General features: G+C 39.8%; 1 protein-coding gene across 2 annotated transcripts in view; it reads left to right on the top strand.

Moving 5' to 3' along the window:
- Positions 1-19,249, top strand: part of phactr3b (phosphatase and actin regulator 3b) — a 56,590-nt gene that overhangs the window by 15,702 nt on the left and 21,639 nt on the right. The window contains exons 1-8 of one of the 2 annotated variants that reach the window (XM_066672668.1): positions 5,054-5,175; positions 10,298-10,459; positions 12,899-12,973; positions 13,472-13,621; positions 14,580-14,813; positions 14,960-15,155; positions 15,321-15,496; positions 16,506-16,659. In XM_066672668.1, the coding sequence (XP_066528765.1) occupies positions 5,169-5,175; positions 10,298-10,459; positions 12,899-12,973; positions 13,472-13,621; positions 14,580-14,813; positions 14,960-15,155; positions 15,321-15,496; positions 16,506-16,659 (1,154 nt within the window). In that variant the 5' untranslated portion in view covers positions 5,054-5,168. Of the gene's footprint in view, positions 1-5,053; positions 5,176-10,297; positions 10,460-12,898; positions 12,974-13,471; positions 13,622-14,579; positions 14,814-14,959; positions 15,156-15,320; positions 15,497-16,505; positions 16,660-19,249 lie in introns of those variants that run through there. The other variant, XM_066672667.1, reaches the window with a different exon arrangement.

The raw sequence follows: 19,249 nt of genomic DNA, 5'->3' as shown, positions 1-19,249 counted from the left end.
TCATTAGTAGCTTAATATAAAATCACTTATTTCATGAAGATCTTACTGTAAATTCTGACTGATGTGAATTATTTAAAATAGAATTAAATTAAAATTTTAAAGAAACTTTCATTCTACTGGTTAATAATGTCAAAACGTATTGAGATGTTGGCTGCACGCTCAACCTCTGTGATCAGTTTCACATCATTATCCACATAATTCAAGGGCAAGGTACTTTAAATGCATTATGTGTATGTCTAAAGAACCCAGGACCATCATGTCTATGAGTCAGCAGCACTTTGCTGTTGTTAGGGACTATATGAATATGGATGACTCAACTGATTTAGGAGTGGGTAATGTGATAGAGGACCTGAGGGACCTTAGGGGAATTAGTTTCTGTCTAGATGTTAAGTTGCCATGAAAAGTCTGACCATTTGTGTGTACCCTCTGTAATTTACATGTATGATAATTACACACTGAAAATGGGTTACATGGACGTGACTCAAAGGTTGAGGTCATGTTTTAAAAAGCTACAACGGTTACTCTGCCCATTGTGACAGAGAAATTTCACTATAGTCTGCCATCCTGTTGTGTATGTTACTTTCGCTCTGTCTGTTACTGCTAGGTAGATTCATTCATTTTCTCAAACCGCTTCATCCTGTTCTGATTTGCAGTCTGTCGTTAGCCTACTCAGAATCCCTGGGAGCAAGGCAGCAACACAGTATCACAGGGCATCAAACATATACACAGTCACTCACACTCACACATATGGGCAAATACCACCTACCAAAATGTGTTTTTGAACTCAGGAAGGAAACCAGAGCATTTGGAGGAATCCCATGCAGACACTGAGAGAACACACCAAACACCTCACAGGCCTCACAGTTAATAATTTATACTTTGCAGCTCTGTAGAATCGGGTTTAGCTGAAGTATTTCTTTAAATGTGATTGTCAAGACTTTATTGTGTCTGGCTGGAGACACCTCAGGGATGTAAACAGCAACAGAAAGAAATCCAAAACTCAGCGACCCTAAATATTTAATGCTAAATGTAAACAAGATTGTCTTTGTCCTCTGCGTACTCTTGGCCTATCAATACTTCGCTTCTTATTCAGTTAAGGTTTGCAGGAAAATCAATTGTAAAGCACTTAGCTGGTATAGTTCTGTAACTACAGAGGTCTCTTTGAGGCTTTGATTTGTGCTGCACAGCTGCTAATGTTGTGGCTAGTGCTGCGCTTAACTTGCATTCTCTTGGGGCTGACCTCAGGACTATCCGCTGCCCGGTGTCTTGTCTTCTGTTTAACCGCAATCATTTCACTATATGTGATTATACTCAATGGTGTTATACTGTCTCTCTTCAATCCAGTTCCCCACCACTCTTCTATCCCTAGAGGCATATTCAGCCTTTCAGTTCCTTTTGATGGATCGTATTTGAGGCCTGTCCTCCACTGTCTGTAATGTCTCCCAATGTCTCTCTGTAAAAGCTGTCTAAAAAACCGCAGAGGATTCTATTTCCAGAGGCACATTAATTGCTGTCACAATAAACATTCAGTTAAGGCGCTCTTCAGCTTGAAGAGAAGCCAAGTTAAGGAAGCTCCTGTTACAAAGCACACATTAAGGGAAGCAGTGTGAATGAGATAAAAAATGGAGAGACGTGCAAAGATTGGACCACGACTAATCAATTTTACAACATGGCCTAGTTAGCACTGGCTTCGTTAACAAGCCTGTGAATGCTTGTGTGGAAGTGGAGGCATATGGCGACAAAACAAACCTCTTGACATTTTGCCATGCATCACCAGCCCCTTTGATATCCGTGCTCTTGGTTGTGTTCGGTTGTGGCAATGCTAGCTATATTAGTTAAAGGTCTATAGTGTTTTTTCTATAGTTTTAGTGTTTGTCTATAGTGAGTTAAAATATTGTTCCGAATAAAAAGTATAGTCCACTGTTTTTTGTTTGTTTTTCTAACTATTATCTGATACACATCTGCATCGCACAGATTGTGCAAGTGAGGTTGCTATGGGAATACAAAGATGACAGTGTGTTCCACTTTTTCTTAATGTCTGTTTGATATAAAGTTAAATCAAAAGTATCAGTAGTAGTAGCATTGTTTCTTTGCACATGTGATTAAAGAACTATAAAGGCACCCTATTAGTCTGGGTACAAGAGATGGCCACGGCCCAGTCAGCCTCAGGTTCTGTCCCTTGCTGTTTAGAGTAAATCAGTGACTCATATGACATGTGCCTTGAGCTGCAGTCTCTATGGCGTCACTATGAAGTAAACAAGTGATGCTAGTTAAGAGGCCGGAGGAGTGAAAATCAGGGACTTGATATAATATCAGTAGCACTAATATCACAGGCCTTATGTGTGCTCTTATAATGGACACTCTTTTGTACAGCCCAGATTTGTGATGAATGGCAAACATTATATAAAATGACTAAAATCATTCTCAGTGAAATAAAGGAGACGCTGTAGGCTATTTGCAATTAGGTGGTGGATGAAAAGGAACTAAGCTATTGTATGACTGTACACAGGAGCTTGCGTTGATGTGCTGGAATATTTAGGGACAACTGGGGGCCTTTAAAAAAGGTTGTTATCTAAGTTAGCGTGGGTGTAATAAAAAAGGAACTGTTCAGATTTAAAGAGGCGTTCCAGTCTTAAACTAGATCTAAACCTTTAATTTGTTCTGGTCATGTTGCACTGTTGTTTTTTTAAACAGATCATTGCTTCCTTTAGCATGATTTAACGATGTTCACACTTTACAAATTTCAGTCTGTTTGCATCCACCAGTAGATTACAGCAAAAAAACTACAATTCCCAGCATTCATTGCAAAAATGCCATATGGATATCCTCCAAAAAGAACAATAAAGGAATCCTCTGATTTACAGCTAATGCAGAATGTGATAAACACATGTAAAAATTCAGGTTTGTAGCAGTAATATTTGCAGTAGCCAACAGGACAAATCAGAAACCCAGCTTTATTCATTTCAGCACACATGTAATTTTACAAGTGTTTCCTTTCTTCTAGACACAGCAGAATATCATCAGAAGGATAATGGATGATTGGTCTCTGAATTTTTGAACATTCAAGATGTAGCTATAGATGTTACAGCTAGATTTGTTAAAACATAAACACATTACATTAACAGATACACTGCTGGTGGGCCTCGGGGCTTGAACCCCTTGCACAGTGTCTGGTTATAGCTGACAAGACCCTGGCAAAACCCTGGCAGCTTGGGGGATGGTTTGGCAACAGCAAGGTATCAGTGGAAAGCTGGCATGGAAACTTTTTCAGTCAGTGCTGTGGTCTTGCCATGTTCTAACATGGTCTTCCACAGCAATCAAGAAGAGAACACAGCTGGTGGGCACCCAGTAACCTGCTGATTTTGATGCTTCCATCATTATGAGCTGCTCATCTGCCAGACATGAAGAACTCGTCAAATCAAGATGGAGGTTCAGAGGATTTTATACAAATATGGCATGGCTTCAGTTGACTTGTTTGCCCGAGCAGTCATGACCCTAGCCATCTGTTGAGTCCAATGTACCCACTAGTTAAACTGACTGCTTCATGACATTTTCTGTAATCCTGGAAACACCACTACCAGACTGGCACTCTAGATGATCTCAAAGAATTTTTAAGCAGATTCCTAAAACATCTCAGGCATGTTATTTCAATGACAGTCACCATTACTGTATACAAGGAGTCTACAATTTAAACATAGTCAGAATGTACATATATATACATTATAAATAAGAACATGTTCTTAATGACATACCTGGTTTAAAGGAGTCCCATCCATTTGAGTCTCTGTCTCTACTCCTCTAGTAAAGGATATATCTTCTCCTTTTTGTTTTATGCTTGGCAAACTGCTGTGAAAATGTAATAACATTCAGTCACAGGAACTTTAGTGTGGCTAGTTACTATTTAAAACCATTCAGTTCCCAGTGCTTTAAATTACTTTCACCTTCACTGTCCATTCATATTCACAAATGTAACATCAGTGGGATACAAATGGCCCTGATAGTAAAATCAACCAAAACTTTATCAATAGCTTACAATAAGCCACAGCTCCTGTAGCACAACTTAACAGGGAGCACATGTCTGTAAAAGGACTCACTCATGTGTGCTCACTAGCCCTGCAGCCTTGGAGTAACCCATGTCAGCAGGCGACCTAGCTTTTAAGACAACACGCATGTTGTTTCCTGTGTAGCCAAGCAAGAAATATGCTACTGCAGCATTGAAAAAAAAAAAAAAAATATATATATATATATATATATATATATATATATATAGCTCCGGTTTCCTCCCACAGTCCAGAATCACACATTGTTAGGTGGATTAGCAAGGTGTCCATAGGTGTGAATGAATATGTGTGTGTGCCCGGTGAAGGACTGGCACCCCCTCCAGGGTGTGTTTCTGCATTGCGCTCAGGGTAGGGATGCCAGGTAGGCTTCAGACCCACGGTGATCCCGAACTGGATAAGCGTTACAGACCATGAATGAATGAATGAGTATATAAATATAGCCAAAATACCCATAACTTTCCTATTTAGTAAATTGCTATTCTGTACAATTGCCCACAGCTTGAAAAATAATGAAATGCATTGCCAAAAAAAAAAATGCAAACAGCTGCACATAAGCCAAGGCCACTTAGATCAAGAATCAAGCTCAGGAATCAGCTAGATGAAGTGTCTGAAGTGTTGGAACAAAAGTACTAGTGACTAACATTGATTATTTTTGTACTTCAGGTTAAAGGTACATCCCATTAAATCGTTCACATACCGTATTATATTTCTTAGTGAATATTATTTTTCTTAAATTAATTTTTTTAGATTCCAAATATACAAATTTGCAGATGAACAGTTTTGTCAGAGTTACATGGGTTAAATAGCACTACACTCAATAATGGAATGTGATATTTTTTTTCTGCCTACAGTTTTCGCTTTTTGTTGTCATCTTTGGCCTTGGGGAAACGACAGGGTGTGTGTGTGTGTGTGTGTGTGAGAGAGAGAGAGAGAGAGAGAGAGAGAGAGAGAGACAGAATATGACGGAGAGAGACAGTGAGTGTGAGGGGTGTGTCCAAACATTCAGCGCCTAAAGATGAACTGAGGTAAACGCGGCGGTTAAAGACGGAGGTCAAAGAGCTTTCTGCCGAAAATCAGCTTTTGAAACCTGGCCGTTATCACGTGGAAATGACACGTAAGTGCGTTGTTTTGCGCTGGGTGTGGTTGTGTGTGTTGGGGGTTTTTATGACTGCAGTGACTTCTTCTTTAATGTGAAAATTACATTAAAATAGTTGAAAAAGTCTGAGTTCTTCGCTGGCGCGTGATTACAAATAACCGCCCAAAGATTTAAAGTAACGAACCCACTCTGTCACTGCTTAACCCTTCGTTTTCTGGTGTGGAAGCACATTTCCCGCCATGGAGAGGAGCAAAAAGTACCCGTATATATAATGTATTTACTATAATATATATTTACTATAATATTCACAATAAAAAATAACTTTAAATAATAATAATAACTTTAAACAGCGACCTGATTCATTAACTTAAAATCTGCAGAAAGAGAGTAACCAGCTTTAGATATAAAATCTTTTGATTTCTAGTGTTTAAGATGTTTGTTTATTTTTCTAGAATGCAAGTAAATATTTAGATAATAAGTCAATATTTTGGACGAAGTAGTCATTTTAATATTTGAATAGAAATTAGATGTCGTTATTTCATAACATGTTTTCAAAGAGAATATTTTATAAATACATTTTTAATATCTGCTCAGTAAATATTTTGAAATTAAATCATTATCCTAATATAGTAAATATAAATAAGTGTTGTGAAAAACTGGAAATAATAATAATATATATATATTTTATCTTCTACCTGAATGAAAATGAGCTTCCATAAGAATAAATTTGCCAGGGCAGAATCATTAATTTGATGCAGGCTGAAGAGGTTTAGAGTTGCAGAAGGTTAGTGAATGATATTTAGATTCAGTGCACTGCATTAATAGTACATTGCATCAATAAAAAGGTCAGTGATAAGAGCCTGGAGCATGCATGTGTTAGTTCTGTGCTGTTCTTTTGTATTTGTTGGGCAGAAAAAAAAATTTGATCCTGCTGTGAGCACATGCTGTGCATCATGTCAGGCTCAGAGCACAGATTTGTTGTGCATATGTCTGTTTCTGCTGCCCAAAAATTGTTTGCATTGCATTTTTGGGGGCTATACGCTAAGGCAAATGTACCAAAATCTAATGATTTCATGTCTTCTCCAGCTTTTCCCCAGCGCACTGTGATCAATTTTTCACCACAACATACCCTGGACCACACTCGGATTAAAAATAGAGGGATGCCTGACTTGCATTATGCATTGCTGCCTTCTGATTGGCTGCAGTGGGCTTCCTTGTCACTCTGCATGGCAACAGACTCCCTGTCCGCCCAGCAACCCCCTGTATTTTTTTTTCTTCTCATGCTTTCGTGCTTCTCTGCCTCCAAGGGGCTTTTCTGCAGCATCCAGAGCAGTAACCATAGCAACGGGAGCCTGACCCAGGGTGCGCACACTCTCTGCAGCATCTAAAAGGCTTGACCTGGATTCTGCATTGCTGGTTTAGTCGGGCGGACCAGACTTGAGCCGCTTGACCTGCTTCTCTATGTTTAAGGCCAAACGGGTGCAGCCCCCATTATCCGTCAGAGAAAAGAGAAGCAAAAACCCTACAAACCTCAGCGTGCCCAGGCTCTATAATACGCCACTGTAGACTGCATAGTTTCATAATACCTTTTAAATAGCATGCTGGGTAATATGACTGCATTTGTATTCAAGTGTACTTCATGGGATTTGTGCTCATTACCTCAGTGAGGTGATTAGCAGGGGTGATGCTGTTGATCCTTGCTCAGTGTAGCATGTTATTCTTATTATAGCTAAAGTGTAGACAAACCTGAGCAAGCCAGGATTATTTAACAGTATTAGTAACTGGCTTAACCATTGTCAAACAGATGTGGGGGTCATAGAGAGTAGAGGGAGTAGCATGCTAGCAACGTGAGCACTGCTTCTGCTGCCGTTTCCACTGCCTGTCCTCCAGTGGTTGCATGAGAGTGATGTTACAAGTAGTGCTTAATGATATAGACAACATAATGTCGCAGATATATTGTCACTTGTCACTGCGCTATGCCTCACAAATAAAATAGATTTGTGAACGAATCATGATTTGTAAAGTAGGCTTTTCTGAGCATATTATGGATATCACCAGTAACAAAATATTGGACCGTTGGACAAAAAGTTTCACTGCAGAGACCACAGTGATAAGATAGGGCTGGTTTAGTGGTCTGGATTTAGAGGAGTCCACTCTGAAACTATGGATGAGCATTTTAAATCTAAGTTGGAATTCAAATTTGGATTAAAAAAATGGCACACTGTCAAATTTTAAATTTTATGGAAGCTTGTTTCTGCCACATAAAATAATGCAAAAAAGGCATCATTTTTTATTTTTCATTAATATGCAATTTGCTGACTGAATATTTTGAGATATAATCTCATTATTTTGAGATACTAAGTCAATATATTGTGGTACTATCTCATTATTTTGAGAAAAAAAGTCAATATATTGAGATATACTATCTCAATATATTGACTTATTATCTAAAATAATGAGATACTATCTCAATAGTATTGCATCTGGAAATATTGAGATAGCAACTTTTTTAAACTATGCAGCACTACAGATCTAATATCAGCAAATGTGAGCATGTCAATCATCTTTCATAAAAATATAGGGTCAGATTTCTTTTTTCTGTTGATTTCAGCTCAGTACAGTTACCTGGTCTTGGATAGGTGTCATCAACATCCATTTTAGGTTTGTAAACTCAGAGGATCTTGTTAAGTACATAACTGTGACATAAACATTAGACCAACTGGTTGTTTTTGTCACTAGAAGATTCTCTAATGTGAAGTTTTTTGAGTACAAAACAATTTGGAAAGTGAATTAAGCAGAATACCTGGTGGAATTGCTCTTCAGAAAACGTCCAACACAGTTGTTTAGGTGTCCACTGATTGTCTTCCTACTTTACAATGCCGAGTCAGTCAGCTGGTTTTGACATCGGAACCAAATGGATTAATCTTTAGGAGACATTGAGCATAAATGGTTGATGGAGGAGCATCCTGGGTGTTGATTTGCACATTTCAGCATGTGGGTAATTTCAGGAGTGTCACGCCTTTACGTAAAGTATATGTCACAATTTAAAGATCATATTAAACATTCGGGATTAAAACTGGATTTGTATTATATCATCAGTGGACCAATCATCTGTTGTGCAGCTGTGACTGTAATCTTGCTGCAGATTGACTGCATTGATTCAAAGTGGAATAAACAGAAATCTAAAGTTTGTGAAATAATTGCATACAAACGTAGACACGCTTCATGACACATTGCTTACTTAATACTGCAGAAATAGCTGTGATGAGGTTAAAACAAATGTACATGATCCAAACTGATATGTCGCTATTTATATGGTATGATATGCTTTATCTGTCTTATGTTTTCATCTTCCTATCCATCATCAGGTTTGAGCAGGTGTTGTTTTTTTGAGCCAGTAAGTGTGACATTAATGCAAAGCCAGAGACAGAGATAGAACCCAGTGCTGGCGGCGCAGCCCACGGCTCATCTGTGCCTTCCCTGAAGTGTCAGAGCTCTGTCTCCGTCAGACTGTGTGGGAGAGCCTATTTCTGTCTGTGCTGCCTTCTAGGCCTCCTTGTGCAGCGGTACTCTAGAGCACCAGACACCGTGCTGGGTCCTGTGGTGCCTCAGTCTCAGAAACACCCAAGAGTCAAGAGCTGCCTGTCATTCGATTGTGATCAAGCCAGAGTCTGTCTGTCTTCTAGACTGACACATAAGGCTGCTGTGGATTAGGATGATAATCTCTGGGCGAGGCTTGGGGAGTGATGTATGGGAAGACGTCAGAGCCAAATTACAACGGACTTGTTTTCATGAATAATTTAAAAGTGATGTTTTGAAAGGAAAAATCTTTACTCCACATCTTGTTAATCAATGAAAAACATGTTTGGTGCTGTGCTAACTGCATGTCAATACGCGGACCGTAAAACATGTCTAGTTGCTAAAAGTGCAAACAAGGTCAAGAGAGGTTTGATGTTAAAGAGTTCTTTTTTTTTTGCCTCAAGAAAATCTGCACATATTTTGAGGCTTTTATTAGTAAAGTTAATAACTGTAAAACCGAACACCTACAGGTACCTCTTGAGATATTTCTCAAAATCATTGTAAACAATGTAACAGGTTTAAAACTATGGATTTTTTATATATTTTACTATATATATATTTTTTTGCAGCCTCTCCACATAATACTCATCTTTGTGAGTATTTCTGATTAAAAAAAGTTTTTTAATGAGACATTCCTCATCCAACCCCTCAGTGACAATGCAATTTACTTCTTAATTTTAACTGTACTCTTGCCTTTAAAGTGGCTTAAAAATCCATGACCAGCAAGTTCTGCTTCTTAGGTTTATGAGGTAACAAACCCATGGTTTCTAAATCTGCATATTTAATACTGTCTTTGGAACACTGCGGTTTAAAAGTAGAAAAGATCAACCTTGTGGTTGACACAAGTCTCAACACACAATGCGGCTTCTTGATTTTCCCTTGAGTGGGTCTTTTAAGAAGAAAACGAGAAGTCTAGACTGATGGACTTTGTAGTTGATGGACTGTGGACCCTAAAGTGATTGGTTTGTTTGTACAGATGTGTTGAAGAACTGAGTCTGGATCATTGTGAGGCAGACACAATGTCTTCCTTCTGCATCAGGCAGTGAACGGCACTTTTCTCTGATGGAACGGAGGAAAAAGAGCAATGTTTACTTTTGTGCAATAATGAGCATGCAGGGCTGTGAGAGATAATAAGAGTCATTCACTGCAGCCTAATGCTGATTACACGTTCCTCATGCTCTTCTCTCAGGTTCTTCTTGCACAGCGTGTGTTCCCTGAAGCTTGAAAAGACACTAGATTCTGAATAACTATTTCACTCCAATGGGTTAATTACAACAAAAGCGTAGCCGCAGGGAGATGACCTAGATGTGATTCCTCCTGTGCAAGAGAATCCTGGGGGTAGAGTACTTTTGACTCAAATATCCTGAGATTCAATTAATTACTTTTTTTAATGACTTTTTAATATTTAGTTATTTATTTATTCATTTATTTATTTGGAGGGTACTTGACATTCACTAGCCTGGTGTCACTGTCTTCAAAATGAGAAGAAATCATGGTGCCTTTTTGCTGTTTCTGCCTTTAAGTGAATCCAACTCTGGTTCTCCTTTTGTTTTTTTTGTAGATGTTATGGAGCAGCAGAGAACCCTTCACTCTGGTTGCCTAGTGACAGGGGTTCGCACACCCCCCATCCGCCGCAACAGCAAGCTGGCCAGCCTGGGACGCATCTTCAAGCCCTGGAAGTGGAGAAAAAAGAAAAATGAGAAGTTAAGGCAAGGCTCTACAGGTGAGAGAGCTCCAGACGTACAGACACAAGTGGTGTGCACAGCTGTGGCCTGATGTGTTGGTGAAGTGGGCTTGGGACCTAAAGTTTGCTGATTCTGATCCCACTTGACAGGCAGTAAAAATTGGGGGTGAAGGGAGTGAAGGATCAGTGCTGTCTCCTGCAATATCCACAACTGATTAGCTCTGTGTGTGTGTGTGTGTGTGTGTGTGTGTGTGTGTGTGTGTGTGTGTGTGTGTGTGTGTGTGTGTGTGTGTGTGTGTGTGTGTGTGTGTGTGTGTGTGTGTGTGTGTGTGTGTGTGTGTGTGTGTGTGTGTGTGTGTGTGTGTGTGTGTGTGTGTGTGTGTGTGTGTGTGTGTGTGTGTGTGTGTGTGTGTGTGTGTGTGTGTGTGTGTGTGTGTGTGTGTGTGTGTGTGTGTGTGTTCACTGCCAAGGATTGGTTAAATACAGAGGCAAACATTTGTTGCACTCCAATGCCAGTAAGAGCATATTCCTTTTTTGCGTTTTTTGATTTGACATTAAATATGAAGATAATTGATTATTTATTGATTCTAACATCAACATTAAAATCCCTTAAATGTGAATCCCCAGTCCATTTTCAGCATGTCACTATACATTGAATATATAGTGCACGCAGTGTGCAAGTATTCACCAAGTGAACATTGGGGCTGGACCGAATTTCAGCTTCATTGGCTGTTGTTTATTTGTGCAGAGGGGGGTCCTTATTGAATAGTAAAGTAATCAGATGGATTTCTGGGTGCCAGACATTTTTATAACTTCTTGTGCAGTTTTAGCAACTCCATAAAATGATTTCTCTCAGTCACAAAGAACACACACACACACACACACACACAATGAGTAAATGTAGACTAATAAAAGGAACAAATTCAACTTTTATTGTAAAAGGGTCTGTATTTGCTGAATTTGTTCTCTTTAAACAGAGGTGCAAGGTATGTTTAATCCATGCCTTATTTTTTTAATAGCACTGCAAATAGACCATAAATAATCGGTAACATCCTGCATAGGTGTATCTTTAGTATCTTTATTCATGTAGCAAAAGCTATCGGAGTTGGTGTAGAGCTACATTCTTGCCCAATACACAGAAGCCAGTATATAGTTCTGAAAGAAACGAATGAAGGCCATACACTGTGACAAACCATTGATTGACTGACCACTGTGTGAGACTAGGGGCTCCTCGACTTATGACGTTGATCCGTTCCTACGTCGCGTCGTAAACCGATTTTCGGTGTAAGCCGGAACATGCGTACATACTGTACGTAAATAACATACTGTAAGCACTTATCATACTTAAGTGTATAAGTGGCTAAAATATTATCTGAGCAAGGAGTGTGCTAGTTATGGCTTGCATATATAAGACTCTATTGATCCCAGAGGAAATTACAACATCACAGTACTATATTACACAAGAGCAGAATTGCATCTATAAATACAGTACAGAATAAAAGGCTGGGTGTTACAAGTACAGTTAAAAAAATGTGACGAATGAGATACATATATGAACTGTGTCCATGACATTTAGAAGAGTAGCATCAGTATGTCTTGCACTAATGAAGGTCTGAGGTAGTAAAACTGTCTATAAATTATTACTAAGAGCTAAAGTGGTTGGTCTGGAGAGCAGAAAATGAAAGTGTTATAAGAGTCGCGGGTACTGTAAACATGCAACACTGCAAATGAGTTTATATTAATATACTGTACTCATGGGAGTGTATGGTGTAGTCCAGACAGCAGGATACCATTAGTGTCCCTAAAGAGGCTTCTTGTGGAGTCTTTCTGCAATAGGGAGAAAAGATCTCACAGTGCACTTTTAGCACTGTACAGCTGTACTGTCTTCCACTGAAAGAGCTTCTCTGTTTTTCCACTGTGTTCAGGGGGTGTGATGCATTGTTTGTAATAACGAGCAGCTAATTGAGAGTCCCTTTTTCTGCCACAGCCTCCAGTGTGTTCAGTTTCATTCGTAAAACAGAGACAGACTTCTTTTTCAATTTGTCCAGAGGCACTTTTGTTGATGTTGCCACTGCACACAACAGCACAGAATATAACACTAACAATAACAGGCTGGTAGAATAGTAGAAACACACTTATGTTCTTAAAAAGTCTAGGTTAAATTCAGGTCACAGTGCTGCAGCCCTTTGTTATTTGAATTCACAGTGTGGAGTATTAACTATTAAACTAGTCTAAAGATTCGTACTTGCTTTTTGACTTAAGTCAGAAGGCTAGACATGATTAGTCAAAGGCTAGGCTCTGATTGGTCAGAACCTTGACCCTGATTGGTCTGAAACATGGTCAGCATTGGATCAAGAGTTATAATCATCATGAGATCACATCAGAATAAACCTAGTTATTTGGCAATACCCAGTTTAAGGGGATAAAATAAAACCGTATTGTTTTTAATCATCTAATACTGTGTAATGCCCCCTGCAGGTGTGGAGAGGAAAGTGGTGTTGCGGCAGCCCCATGATGAGCTGGTGAGGAAAGGCCTGGCAGAGACAAGCATAGGTGAGAAAGAGCTACAAAAAAAAAATACAAACTCACTCCTCCTCGCTGAGCTCAGAGAGGCCATTACTTTCAGCTCTACTCACTCTTCTGACTCTAAGCATAAAAGAGCCAGCTCATTTTCACACTCTAAGACCACCAGGGGAGCTGTTAGGCTTTTATGAGGGAGTGATGACAGCAACAGTGTTCAGCTGCCTCCCTCCAGAGAGAATGCAGACAGTGCTTTCTAAATCAGTTGTCAACAACATGTGATGTTGAAGGGTCAGTTTAGAGAATTCATGGTAAAATAGATAGTTAATAGGAGCTATTATAATTAGTCTTTTGGCTTTGTTCGTACTGCATCTCATGCCTAGTTATATTTTTAAAACTACTTTTTTTTCCATATATATATATATATATATATATATATATATAGGACAAACTTTCAATTTAACCCTATTGATTTCAAAACAATTGTCTGCATGAAAAATCCGGGATACACTCCTCTGTTCCTGTGCGCAGGTTCTGGTCTGGCATGTGGTGGAAACTCAGAGGAGCCAGGCACCCCCACACAAGAGTACTCAGACGGGGAGGAGAGGGAGGACGAGCCCATGGCACCGCTAGCCAACGCCTTAGAGGAGCTGGAACCTGATGATGACAATCTTTCTACAGGCAGAACTTTTTTTTTATTAGCCCTTTTTTGTCATATACCTATCATGGCCAAGAAGTCAGTTAATATACCATATGTTTAAAATATCTAAATAAACACTCTCATAATTAAAACCTTATATTACGTTGTATCCATAGCCCCTTTTAAAAAATTGTAATTTAGTTTCTTGCTAAGTTTGCCATATTAGAAAATTGATATATTAAAAAAACTGTTAATATTGTGTGCTGTTTTAAAAACCACCCAATATTTATTTAATTTCCAGTCAAAACAGCCATTAAGTTTTTGATTATACATTAACAAACAAATTATTTTCAAAAGTGACAGGGTTTGAAGTCTGGTTTCTGTTTCTTCAATCATGTATATAATATCTGCTATGATTTCTCCATTTTCATTTAGCAAGGGCTGTGTAAATAATTGTACTCAGTAGAGTTGGCTCTCTCTGGAGTAGAGTACTCATTGAGAGCTGTGATTACTTCTAGTCAGATCCATGTTTCTGTGAGATGCTTTTTCATTTTATGGATTAGTCTGATAATGATTACATTTCTGGAACAGATTTTCTGATGTTTTAGGCACAAATTAATCCCACAGTGTGCTGTTATGAAATGGACCATATTTATGGCTGTTTACATGTGAATATGTATTGCAGTGTAGTGGCCACTAGGTGGTGACAAAGATCACAGAATCCTCCAAAACACTGGTTCTCACTCCTCCTCCTGGAGAATCTCTGCCATGCAGTTTCAAAACATCTCCAATTTTCAGTTTAATTTTTTCTAAATAATTTGAACAGAGGTGTCCTTTGAACTGTAAATCTTCATGGAGAATAAACCAACAGAAGCATAGACATACAGTAGTTTCACTGCTCTAATACACCCTCTTCAGCTCTGCAAAGACTTCTTAATTAGTTTGTTACCACAGGAGGGAGAACATTACTCTTATCTGTCCTTGTCCCTGTGTTTATAGAGCAAGATGCCCCAGAGAACCCTGAGCCCACAGGGGAGACAAGTCACCATGAGGAAGAGCAAAATGAAGAGACGACATTCTCTGACCCCACCAGCAAGGACAGCAGTGCTCCACCTACTGAAGCTGTGGAAAGTCATGAAGAAATAAAGACAGAGCCAACACCACGCAGAGAAACCCACACTCCTCCCCCAAAACTGCCCACAAAGCTATTGCCCAGACTCGGCAGCCTGGACAGTACGTACCAAATCGCTATTAAAAGGATAACTACAGCGGACACTGTCATTTACAAATGTACCCCAAAAGTGCTCCATCAGCAAAGACATGTTTGAAGTTTCTGATATTCCTTTAAAACATTAAATCCTGCACTTTTCTCAACACAGGTTCTCACCCAAATCAGATGTGTCCTGCTCCAGCCACTCTCCCACGGAACTTCACTCTCCCCAAAGATGCTTTGAGGGGTCGCATGTCCACTCCCACAGGCTCTCCACACCTCGGAAACATGCATCCGCCACTGCCTCCCAGCTGCATCATTGAGGAACTGCACCGTGCACTGGCTACCAAGCATCGCCAGGACAGGTGATTAAGAAAATTATACTTAAATTAAAAACCGTGTGCTGTTTGTAAGTCATTTATTTCTGATGAGGCTTGTATCTAATGGATTGTCTGTGTCTCACAAGGACCTTTTGTGGTTCATGTCGCTTATTCGTCTGTCTGTTTGCATGTTTAATTATACCTCCACAGTTTTCATAGTAAAGAGGTCCGTGGGTCCCCTAGAAGGCGCTCTGATGGACGGCTGTCCCGCACCTCAAGCACAGAGGGAGAGAAGCAGAGCGGAGAAGTGGAGGAGAACAAAGAGAACATGCGGCTGGACGAGTATTACAATGACCAGGACAGCTGGAACGAGTCTGTCATCTCTGGTATAGTTCACTGCTACAGTGCTACTGCCTACATTTATAGCACCATGTCATCAGTAAACACTTAAACCTTTTCAGTGTTGTCATTAGTTTAACACAGTTTGGGTCAGGCCATAAAAGCCTAGAATATTTATGATGATGTTTGCTCATGGATTGCAGCTTTCAATCACTCTTGTGTAAATTTCTTTGTATGAGGAACCTCTTACTTGTTCTGAAGAAAGTTTGTGCAGCTCTCTACTGTTAGCTATAATTACATATGGGTTTTGGGTTCTAGAGAAAGAGAGAGAATTATTTCTCTTTAAATAGCTCACCTGATTAGTTTGTTATTCAGTAATTATTCTTTGTCTGTTTATTGTTATCCACAAAAACTAATAGACAGCTTGTTTGTAATATGTTAGAAACTGAAAGCTACTTATTCCCTCTCCATATAATTTACATGCAAAGACAAACCCAGATGAAAGAAAAACCATCATTTCACTCAACAGCTGTTTTATTATTTAATCTAGTCAAGCTAAAGTTAGTAGGAGTAGTTTGGCCAGAGCTTGTTTTTATAGAGAGATATGATACAGGGCAGCCATTCAAAACAGTAATTTACAGCTTGTTAAAGGCATAGTGTGAAGAGAGGTTGGAAAGTGATCATGTAAAATGCATCATGACCATTTACTGCAAAGGACAACACAGATGTCATCTGTGGGCTTGAATACCACTGGAAAAAATAAAGTACAGGGAAAATATAGCTTAGGGGCCCTTAACATTCATGGGTTTCCACTCCTCACTCTTATACGTTTATGATAAATCATTTTGAGATTGTTTCCCTGTTGGTGTTGAATAAGCCTTAGAATGGAGACAAAGAAGCTTAAAGGGCTAATCCACTTAATCAACAGGAGCTGTTTCCATCCACTGCTCTTTAATTTGCAAAATGGAAAATTAGACATTGTTCTATTGTGGGCTATAGGGTTTCTGGTGGTCAGTTATTTGATACCATCAGTGAATGTGTGTCTGTGTGTTGCAGGGACACTGCCGCGCCGTATTAGGAAGGAGCTGCTGGCGGTGAAGCTGCGCAACAGGCCCAGCAAACAGGAGCTGGAGGATAGGAACATCTTCCCGGTCCGCAGTGATCAGGAGCGCCAGGAGATCCGCCAACAGATAGAGATGAAACTGGCAAAGTGAGTGACCCTTATCCATTATTCCATTAATGCCACTTAACCCTGTTTTGGGAAACGCTGGATTAGCCAGTGCACTACTAATCATGAAAATGCTGTTGGTGTCAGAAATTAGGAATTGTGAAAGAATTCCACCCACTAACTAAGTCTCCATCAATCATATTAATGCTGTAAAGCTGGGAGGACTAGGACCAACACCTGAATCCAAGGGTTGTGTAGTTGTTGTAAAGCAAATAACCGCATCATACAGCTCAAAACACTTGGAGGAGAATGCTGACAGGGCAATTCTTTGACTGTTGCTCTGCTGTGGAGCCCAGTATAAATTCTGATGTGTTTAAATCAGGTGTATTTAGTGCCTTTGAGACTAAAGATTGAAGCCTCTGATTAACTTCCAAATCATTGTCACTGCCAAATCATTTGGTCTCTACGTGACGCATATCTAATGGCATCCATATGGTAGTGGCTTGGAATGACACAAGCAGCATGTTGTTGTTTGCTTATTTCTTGAGTTTATTTTATTTTATAGTCTGACTGGTGCCCTCATTAGAATAGTTTCTGTCTGTTAGAGAATATAAATATTTCAGCTGCAGCATCTTGCGCAGTGTGACATGCAGTAGTCTGTATGTAAGAACTTTTATTGCACGTTGTATAACATGCTTTAAGCTAACTGAAATCAGAGAAGAGGTCTGTAATGCATTCCTTAGCATTAAACAAATCCAAGCAACGTTCTGTGCAGTTCTGCTGTAGGTTAAAGCTTAAGTGGGAAACCAGATGTACCTCAAGACTTGTCATACCTAGCTTTCATTGTTTTCTGTGGTTAACTGGCAAATTAACTCTGCCTTCAATATTTAATACAGTGATTACATCTGAAGCTTGAAGACACATTTGCACTTTGCTATGTCATGATATGCCTGATCAGTCAGATAAGCTGTTACTTTAGTTACATTTACGCTATCATGCATGTTGTGGACAGCTGCCCCTCCAACATAGTTTGGATGCTGCTATGCTGCAGTAACAGCTTCTTCTTCTTATGGCATGGTGGCCACTGGCTTTAGTGCAATTTCTCCAGTTTCTGCTTTTCATTTCATAATTTACAGTGTATGTAAACTGTGAGTGTATGTTTGAATACTTCTGTCCACAGTGGGTCCACCTTGAAGAAGCAATATTCTCTGAACTTTCAGACACCTACACAGTGCAGATGTATCTGAAATTTGGTCAGTCAGTGTTTTTTACACTTATCCAGTCGGTCCAATAGAGGTGTAATTGTTGAATCAGTAATTGAAAGTCATACAGAGTGCACTTATATCCCTTTTCAGATAAAAAGGTCTGTGAGTGGAGGTACAAGGGAGAAACTGAAGGCTGTTTGTGTCCCCTCCCTGTTCTCCAGCACTGTTTCTCCTCTCCTACACAGCATCCCTTCAGCTGTGTGTCATCAGGTTCATTATTTCAGCCTCACCACTCGTGCTTAATAATGTCATTTCTGGAGAGCGAGTTTGTGTGGGTGTGACAGCTGACCACACTGGGGACAGATGTATCCCAGCCTTTTTAGAGCATGTGAGAGCGTTCACACATGTGTTTTTTACAGCGACACGACTGCTGTATGGAACAGTGCCAGTCACACACTGTCTGTCTTGTTTGGGTTCAGTAAAGCAGCGCATTCACTGTGCATAATGAGCTTAAGCAACAGTTCAGATTTATATAGCTGTACCATATATATATATATATATATATATATATATATATATATATATATATTCATTCATTCATTATCTGTAAGCGCTTATCCAGTTCAGGGTCGCGGTGGGCCCAGAGCCTACCTGGAATCAGAAAAGGCAGAAGGCAGAAATACACCCTGGAGGGGGTGCCAGTCCTTCACAGGGCAGCACAGACACACACACACACATTCACTCACACCTACGGACACTTTTGCGTCGCCAATCCACCTACCAACGTGTGTTTTTGGACTGTGGGAGGAAACTGGAGCACCCAGAGGAAACCCATGCAGACACAGGGAGAACACACCAACTCCTCACAGTCACCCGGAGGAAACCCACACAGACAAGGGGAGAACACACCAACTCCCCAAGTCACCCAGAGCGGGAATCGAACCCACAACCTACCGTGTGTGTGTGTGTGTGTGTGTGTGTGTGTGTGTGTGTGTGTGTGTGTGTGTGTGTGTGTGTGTGTGTGTGTGTGTGTGTGTGTGTGTGTGTGTGTGTGTGTGTGTGTGTGTGTGTGTGTGTGTGTGTGTGTGTTAGATAAGCAGGAAGTGGAATTGGTAATGACTAAAACTGGAGCGAAAACTAGATAAAAAAAAAATCAATCTTACTTGAGGATAAGGAGGATGTGTGTATAATAAACATACACTGGGATCATTTTCCTCCTCCCTCCTCTCTTACCTAATCCTCCAAGTGCTATTAAAGCAATATTACTTTCTCAAAGGTGTTGTATTTCAATCACTTTTTGATTCTTAAACTGTGGGATGGTGGAGAGAAGAATTAACAACACATCTATTTGGGTTTTGTGATCACCTGGAGTCTGATGCTTTTGCACGGTGTGTTACATGCTGACAGTCTTCAAGCGCTAGGGGGAG

The sequence above is a fragment of the Hoplias malabaricus genome, chromosome 5, assembly GCF_029633855.1.
Source record: "Hoplias malabaricus isolate fHopMal1 chromosome 5, fHopMal1.hap1, whole genome shotgun sequence".
NCBI classification, from domain to species: Eukaryota; Metazoa; Chordata; class Actinopteri; order Characiformes; family Erythrinidae; genus Hoplias; species Hoplias malabaricus.
The sequence above is the reverse complement of the archived record's forward strand: the minus strand, read 5'-3'. Positions and strand labels throughout refer to the sequence as shown.